Source organism: Haliaeetus leucocephalus, unplaced genomic scaffold (genome assembly GCF_000737465.1).
Source record: "Haliaeetus leucocephalus isolate CR32 unplaced genomic scaffold, Haliaeetus_leucocephalus-4.0 Scaffold1, whole genome shotgun sequence".
Taxonomy (NCBI): Eukaryota; Metazoa; Chordata; class Aves; order Accipitriformes; family Accipitridae; genus Haliaeetus; species Haliaeetus leucocephalus.
In genome coordinates, this window is record NW_010972437.1 from 17,137,351 (window position 1) to 17,146,130 (window position 8,780).

At 65.5% G+C, this 8,780-nt stretch overlaps 1 protein-coding gene across 1 annotated transcript in view; it reads right to left on the minus strand.

The window, feature by feature from the left end:
* Positions 1-7,928, minus strand: part of SPEG (SPEG complex locus) — a 38,219-nt gene extending 30,291 nt beyond the window's left edge. The window contains exon 1 of the mRNA XM_010569592.1: positions 7,520-7,928. Within this exon, the coding sequence (XP_010567894.1) occupies positions 7,520-7,928 (409 nt within the window). The remainder of the gene's footprint in view (positions 1-7,519) is intronic.
* Between the last annotated feature and the right edge of the window lie 852 nt (positions 7,929-8,780).

An 8,780-nucleotide genomic window follows, 5' to 3' on the forward strand; every position in this document is an offset into this window, starting at 1 on the left:
GGGGGGGGGGCGCGGCTGGGGCGGGCACACGTCCTCTCCCCCGCTGGCTTTGTCTCCACGGCACCCAAGGGTGCGAGCCCCCTGCCCGGCAATGCGGCTGTACCACTGTCCCCTGCCATCGGTCCATCCTGCCCCACCGCCCAGGCCAGGGGCTGCTCTTCTCTCCCGTGCTCAGCACCGTGGGGCACAGCGCACCACCGCGGCTCCCACACGCGCCCCGACGGGGACAAGAATAACACAACACACCACGCCAGCGCTGCACGCGACTGCCCTCCACGCGCTGCCCCCAAAGTGCCCCCAAATGGGGCAGCTCCTCGGCCACAGCTGCCAGAACCCTGCACGCAGCAGCACAGCCGCATGGTGTGCCACGGCACGGCCCAGCCAAGACCCAGGCTCACCAGCACTCTGCCAGCCTCCGCTCAGTCCCCCACATCCTCCAGCCATCGGCGATGCAGAAAGGTTCCCTTACCAAGACATGAGTGTGGGTCCAAGCACTGCTAACCTGCCTGCACACGAACAAGAACTAATACAGGCACAGTCTTTCACAGCAACCGCCCTGGCCCAGCACAGCACGTGCCACGGCATGAGCCCCCCTTGCAAACCACACAGCCTCCAGCCCCAGGCAGCCAGTGCCCTAAGGCAGACCTTGCACCCCACCCCTCGGGTGCCTCAGGACCCACGCGAGATGGTCAGCCCTGGGCTAGCATCACTGCTTTGTGGCTGGTGGGCACACAGGCTTGACCGGGGGAGGTAGGCCGTTGTCCCCGTCCATGTTGCATGACACACACGAGACCTCCCCTCGTGCTTGGGGTGAGGACCCACGGCACAGCTCAGGGCAGGACTGGGTGCCCAGAACTGAGCTGCAATGGGGCTCCCGAGTTGTGGGCAGAAGCTGTGGGTGGGGATCCCTGGTGAGGCTGGTCAGGCCATTAAGACCTATTAGTGCTCCCAGTGCTCCAAGCCTTCCCCAGCCGAGCGTCCCCAGCCCTGCTGGCCTGTCCTTGTTCTCTGGGTGACACTGCAGATAAGCCAGAGGGGCAGTCCCAGCCCCACAGCCTCAGTGGGGCCTTTCCTGCCTGCCATGCTCCCATAGCTCTCGGTACCCTGCATCACCAGCTCACCAAGCCTTTGAGCCGCACAGCACCCATCAGCCCCCTTTCCAGGCTCCTGGAGAGGCTGCCAAGGTCCCAGGCCCACCGGCTGTCCGCGCTGCCCCCTCCCACTGCAGAGCATCCATAGGGACGCTGCTGGAAGCCTCCCCACCCAGCGCGTGTCCCTGTGCTGCTCACCTGTCCCCTGGGGAGCCGGTCACCCCATGCAGGGCTGCACACAGGCATCACGCTCCCCACGACGCCTGGCAGCTCCAGCAGCTTTTCTCCGCTTCCCCTCCCAGCCCATGACTCCCAACGTGAGGCTTTTCATGGCTCCATAATAACTTGCAAATTACCCAGTACAAAAGGAGCTGTTTATACAACATTTCTGACAGTCCTACAATTCGAGTGATGCTGCGGGGTTTCCGTGGAGACCCTGCACGTCAAGCGAGTCCCACAAATGCCAGAGCTGGCACTAAGGGAATCTCCTGTCAGAGCCAGAGGACTCTGCTGCCCCCCCCCAGCCCTGAGTGGGGACAGAGATGGGTACCCCCGAGCCAGGGATGAGCTGTGGGGCTTATGTCTGCCAGGGTCCCTGCACCCAGGGTCTCCCTGCCAGGTGCTCTCACCCAGGCTGTGCATGCCTGTGGTCCTGCCGCAGACCTGCAGAGCCTCTGCCTTTTTTTTCACAATCAAGTGGGATAAAAGCCTGGTCAGGGATGCCGGGAAGGAGCACTGAGGCTTGGGCTTGGCACACAGTGGTGCCAGGGCAAGGGTGCTGCCACTGCAGCACCTGCAGGGACAGCCCCAGGGCTGGCCCCAGGGAGGGACCACAAGTGCCCAGCCAAAACGCAGTCATTTGGGTATCCTCCGACTGCCAGGTCTACTGCCCCATTGGCCACGGCTCCTGGCTGGCAGGGCACATAGCACTTCCCAGCAACTGTGGCTCTGCTGCTTGGCTATCCCTCAGCAAAAGCCCCAGGAGTGGCTGTGGGCTGCCCCAGAGATGCCGTACACCTGGGAGCAGCTGGGTCACCTCTGAGGGGCTGTGCCTGCGGTGGGGCCCAAAAATCCTTTCCAGAGGCAGCAGCACCTGCAAATCCCCCCGCAAGGGCAAAGCCAGAGTCCCTGCAGAAGGCATCCGGTGGGAGGTGATGGCAGTCTGCACCCAGCGCAGCCCCTCTGCCATGCCTTAGCCCGGGGGCAGCCCTGGCACTGCCCTGCTCCACTGCAGGACATGGACACAGGGCAGGGGATGGGGGCCAGCGCGGCCATGGCATGGACAAGGGGCAGAGCCAGAGCAGGTGGCCCCATTGCCATCCAGCTTCGCCTGCTGGACACGCACCGGCCCTGAGCGAAGCAGATAGCAAACACTTGCTCAAAATACAGCATTAATTACACTGCTCAGAGACCCTCAGCTCCCCACACCTTGCTGGGTGTCCCCGGCAGCTCTGCACGGATTCTGCCCCTGCACTGCAGCACCAGCTGGGCACCGGCCACCCGGCCCCGGCCACCAGCCCCCTTGTCTCGGCGCTTGAATAATTGATGGCAGCGGGTGTGTGCAGCCATCTCGGGTAGGAGGAGGTCTGGGCATGAATCTTTCATGTGTTTGTGACTCCTGGAGCTGCTGGGGAGGGTCTGCAGGACATGGGGATGTGCTGGGAGCCTGGGGAGGTGGGGACCATCCCCAGCCCTGTCCCCAGGAGGAAATAAACACAGCAGGATGGCCCTCATCACAGGGCAGGGCAGCACCGCAGCAGCTTTCTGGTTCTGGGGAAGAGCAATGGTCTGCTGTGACCCCTCTCCCAAGGGCCCGGGACACCCCAGGTGACCTCCCCTTGCCACCACTAGAAGGATGCCCAAGCACACGGTGCCCGCTGCAGGTGGAGGACACGGGGATGCGGGACAGCAACGTGACCTTGGCTCCGGGTGCCTGGGCATGGAGCGGGATGGTGGGAGGCATTTCATCTCTGCCCTGCTAGCCCCGCTCCCGGCATCCCCCCTGCCTGGGGCTGACAGGCTGCATGCAGAGGGCCGAGGGGGAAGCAGGCAAGAGTGCAGGCAGCAGGGTAGAAGCAGCTAGCCCTTTCCCAGTACCACTGAGTCAAGGCACAAGCCAGCAACCTGGTGTCAGGAGGCAGGAGGGGCACAGGGCGCGCTGGGCAGCCCCGGGAGGAGGAAGAGGCCGTCGCCCCATCACACAGCCCCAAGCGGCGGTGCTATATTTACCTACCCGCAGGCCTGGGTCTCAGCCTCTCGCCTGTAACACAAGCCCTGCAGCCCGCCAGAATCCAAGGGACGGCACATTCCATGGCAAAAATAACCCCCCGGCAGCGGGCGAGAGGGCAGGGGTGGAGGTGACTGACTGGACAGCTGCACCCTCCCCTCCGCTCCCTGGGGAGCAGCCCTCCCGGTCCGCAGTGCCCCGGGACGGGGAGCTGGCACACACGGCCACCGCGCCAGCCCCCTGCCCAGGTGGCTGGGGGCAGAGCTGAGAGCCCGGGTCTCCGGCAGCTGCTAGCCCGGGTGCCACCCCCGGGGCCAGGGAACGGGCACAGTCCCAGGGCGCCTGGCTGTGCTTGGGAACTGGCGGCGGCACAGCCGGTCCACCCACCGGCCCTGCTGGCTGCTGGCATCCTGAGGGCCAGGTCCAGCCCCGTCCCCCCCCACGCTGCCCAGCCGCAGGGACCCGTCCCTGCACCAGCTGAGACCAGCACCTGGGGTGGCACCCCAGCTCTGCAGAGACAGTCCCTGCGCTGGCACAGCTGGGCACGGTGCCCACCCCACGGTGGGGCATGGCAGCCTGGGCTGGAGCCTTGCTGCATCCCAGGCTCCTCTGAGATGCAACATGCTGCTGTGCCCTGGGGCTGGGGGGAGAGCCGGGGACAGCAAGAGGAGACTAGGCAGCCCCAGAGAGACCCACGGGAGGGAGGAGATGGTAGAGGGAGGCTTTAGTCCCCATTCGGTCCCTGAGCAGGGCTGGCAGGGGCTCCAGAGGGAAGGGGCTGTTGGCATTAATCATGGGCGCTGCGCTGCAAAGTAAGGGACTAAAATTAGGCACTGAGTGAAATGGCCAGAGGTGCTGGGCCACCAGGGACACTGTCAGTGCAGCCATCCCCACCAGGGTGCCATTGCCGTCGCCACGCACCACCAGCTGCAAAAGCATGCCCACGCTGTTCCACTGTAACTCTGGGCGGGATGGAAAGGGGCCGTGCAGTGCTGCCATGCACAGGCAGCTCCTGCCCCCTTCCCTGCCCCCAAATCCAGGCGGGTGCAGGCTGTTCCCTGGGCAGAGGAATAGTTCCAAGGCAGTTTGATTGCTGAGTGCAGGTGGAGGCGAGTGGAGCAAGACCCTGTGCTGGGAACCCAAGACGGACACATGCAACCTTGAAACAAGAGGCAGTCCCAGCAGCGAGGACCAGGCAGTGCCGGCATGGCGAGGGAGGGCTGGGCTCTAAAAGGAGATTAGCTTGGGTTCTTAAGAGGTGATTTAATCTGGTTTACAGGGTAAAAAATTAGGAGATGCAGCTGAGAGGTGATAGAGGCTTTAGTGAACTTGGGGGCGATGGAGCCACAGTGGGAACCAGGGCTGGCTGGAAGGGTCTGGAGGGTGTCTGGATGGACCTGGGAAGCCCCTGGACCAGCCTGGTGCTGGTGTGAGAAGGGCCAACACACCCCACCTGCACCTGGGGAGCCAGAGCATGAGGGCGAACCTGCAGCAGGAGAGGGGCAGAGCAGTGGGACACAGCGGGGATCGTGTGCCCCTGGGAGCCTCTGCAGCTGGCTGCCCAGCCAGCCCCACACGTGCGCTTCCCGCTCCCCACGCTGGGCACTGACGCGCACGGGGGACCTGGGAGAAGAGCAGGAGAAAATCATTAGTGGGGTGGAGCGACAGATTCAGGGCAAGGGATTAGAGGAGCTAAATCAGGCTTGTGCAAGCAAGAGGGAATGCTGAGCTGGTGCAGGAGGAGCTGCCAGGGCTGAGCATGGAGATGGGCAGCACAGAGCCCCCCCACACCACCAGCAGTGACCTGAGCCACCTTGGGGAGAGCTGATGCTGGCCCCACAGAGAGCTGCAGTCTGGCCCGCATGCCGGGGAAAGAAGGTGGAGGACCAGGTTCCGTGCCCACCGGAGACCATGACCCAGCAGAGGCAAATGAAGCAAGGGCATCCCACTATGTCCAGACACAGGGGGCCAGGACCCTGAACCCAGAGAAAGACCTCATCCTGCCCAGGGCATCTTGCACATGTCCCCCTTACCCCATAACTGGCTGATAACCCAGCTCACAGGGCCCCCCAGGGAACAAGGACGGGGTGTCCCTGCCCAGCACAGGGACAGTGCAGCCACCAGTGGAACTTCCACAGTCCTCAGAGAGCTGCATCTCAGCGGGGAGCGTGGGGAGCCGCTGAGCAGCGGGGGCCTCCATGCTGGAGGCCAGTGAGCCACAGCACGCAACCTGGCAGGGTGTCAGGGCAGGCGGGTGCACAGCGGTGGCACGGCTCCTCCATTTCACACGATGACCCATCTCACCACTCCGCTGCCGGCATTGAGAAAATGGCCTCAGGGGAACAACACGCTGAGTGCCTGCGCCCTGCAATGGGGCCAGGCAATAGGGCTGGACCTTCCACCACATCCCATCACCTCCACACCAGCACCCCTCTCCAGCACCCGGCAGGACATGGTGCGCCCTGGGTGCTGCCACAGCACACCGCAGAGATTGTTCTGCCCCAAGGCAGGGGCAAAAACCACACTGGAGGCTGCCACGCTCCTTGCCCAGCCCGGTGCCCTGGAGCCTGTGCGGCTCCAGAGGCATCTCTGCCCCAGGGCTAGCTTTGTGTACCCACGGCCAGCCGGGGGGAGCGCCTGGGGCAGGGTGACATTCACCCTGTGTGTTAGGCAGTCCTGGCTGTGCCATCCCTCCCTCAGCTGCTCCAGAAAGGCAGCAGCGAGGGCCAGTGGCTGGGAATCGGGAGCAGGGACAAGTGCGTCAGCACAACGGGAACGGGCACCTGGGGAAATCAGGCAGCGCTGCGCCGTTGGGCAGAGGTAGGGGGGCCTGGGCCGGCAGTGCCATGGAGAGGTGCAGCTGTACACCAGAGTGTGAGAACAGGGTGACCTCCCCCACCTCGGGACAGGCTGCTCCCACCCTGTGGGGCCGTGCACGTCTCCCACTCTCTCTGCACACATAGTGCCACGCGTCCGACTGCACAGTGTCATGGTCCCCAAAGTGTTATGCACAGTGACCTTGCGCAGACACACCACAGGGCAGGACCACTCCTGCACACTTCTCTGCTCCCCCTGCCCTCCCTTCAGGCCCATGAGCAGCACATACACCTTCCTCCATCCTCCAAACACGGCTCCACCAGCCTCCTGGCTCACACAAAGCGACTCCTCCTCTTCCTCCATTGCTCCCCTTCAGCACCGCGAAGGCTCCTTCTGCCCCCCCCGCCCCCGCCACCCAGTTCCCACCTCAAGGTGCAGCATCTCCAGCACACCTCCTGTGCTACAAAGCCCCAGGTGCAGCTCCTTCCCCAGAGCCCAGCACCACCTCCCTCACTCCCTGCCCTCGCTGTGCCCACGCAGATGGCACAGCTCACATCTCCGAGCAGTGCCACCAGCCAGCACCACACGTTCCCCAACACTCAGGTCTGCAACACCCCAGGGAGGTGGCATCCATCCTGGGGCAGAGGGGGCCGAGCCCCAAACCTGCCTGGCTCCTGTGCAGGATGAGGCCCACCCATGCAAGGGCCCACAGCAGCCCCCATACGCTCCCTGTGCGCCAGAGGAGCATGCCTGGCTGCTGTACCCAGGAGCGATGAGCAGAGGAGCCGCGGTATGGCTTTAAGGGGCCGGCAAAAGCTAGCTCCACCCCTGCTAATTAATCAGGCCCCGCCCACTGCAGAGCATAGGCTCCACCCACTTGACAGCCCCACCTCCTGCAGTGTTAGGCTCCTCCCCCCAGCCCCACCCCCGGAGGGTCCCAGTTCTCCCAGCGCAGTCCCAGTGCCTGGTACAGCTGCGATGGCGATGCCATGGGCAGCTCTGCCCGCAGGCAGCTGGTGCACGAGTGGCTTGTGCAGGGGCACCGGGGGGTACCAGGGACCGTGTCGGTGGCTGCGGAGGGTGGCACCACCGGTGACGTGCACCCAAGCCGCGTCTCTCTCTCTCCTCCTGCCCCGAGCGGGCTTGGCATCACATGCTCCTGACACTTCAGTGCCCGGCCCTGGCACCCTGCCTGGCCTGGCAGCAGGTACAGCAGCCACATGCTCACCCCAGCCTGCAGCATGGCAGGCACAGCAAAGCTCAGCCCTGGCTGGCCCCGGGCATGCACTGAGACAGGAGCCTGCAAAGCACCGCTGCCACCCTCGGCGAACTCGTGCCCGTGGCTGTGCCAGCACAGCCGTGCCAGCGGCCAGGCCGCCCTTACCTTCCATGTCAATGATGGCCAGCACGGCACTCGTCATGGCCTCTCCCCTCTCGTTCTCGGCGATGCAGGTGTACACGCCGGCATCCTCCTTCTTGCTGTCCCGGATCCAGAGGGTGCCATACTCCTCCCCGCGTGGGGCCAGCAGCTCCTCATTTCGGTACCAGCGGAGGCTGGGCCGGGGGTTGCCCACAGCCACCACCCGCAGCCGGATGTCGCAGCCGGTGCCGATCGCCGCGTTCTTCAGCTTCCGCGCAAAAAACGGTGCCGCCGGGCGACCCGGGCCCTCCTCGGGTGCCCCCGGCTCCGCGGTGACCTTGGCACGCTTCGGGGGGATGCCCGGGCTCGGCGGGGCCGCCCGGGGCTCCCCACCGGCCCTACTCGTGCCACCGCGTCCCTGTGCTCGGTGCATGGTCTGCAGCTCCCCTACCCCTGCCCGCGACCCCCGCTGCCCCGAGCCAGCAGTGCCGTGCCCCTCTTCTCCCCCTGCCTGCAGCCTGGGGGTGCTGGGTGCCTGCCAGGGGTGCCGGGGCAGAGGTGGCCCCCCGGTCCAGGTGCCCTCCGGTTCGGTGCCTCCCCCCCACCGGCTGCAGCCCCGAAGGTCGCAGCACCGTGGGCAAGCGAGGGGCTATTTTTAGGCGGGGGCTCGGGTTGCTGCTCGCCGAGCCACCACTCACCGAGCACCCGGTGCGGCGCAGCACCCACACCCCATGTTCCGCTGCGACCCCGAGCCCGCCCAGCGCCTCGGCACCTGCTCCTCCGCCGGCCTGGGTGCGAGTCCTGCGGGTGCCGGCTGCTCCCTGATCTGTCCCGCCACTGGGGCCGTGGCGTCCCCCCCCTCGCCCGTCCTGTCCCGTCCCACGCAGCCCCCGTCGAGCTGCGCTCCCTCTGCCCCCTCTCCTGAAGTGGCAGCTGCCTCTGATATGTCACATTCCTTGGCCGGGCTCCCCCTCTCCGCACCCGCCGCCTGGGCCCTGCAGCCCAGCTCCGCTTGCAAAGATAGAAAGGGGCCAGCACCTTTCCATATTAGCAGCGAGGCTCGGGGGGGACCCAGCCTTCCTCCCTCCCTTCCCCTTCTCCGACGACGGTGTCACCGGATCAGGACAGAGAGACCCTGGTGGCATGTGGAGGGAAAGGACACCGTCATGCTTCCTGCAACGCGAGACCCCGGGCAGGAGCCAGCCCCGCGGGGCCCCTTTGCCCCATCCCCAGCAGGCAGCGGACAGAGGGATCCCTGCATCCCTGCTCACCCCAAATCCAACCT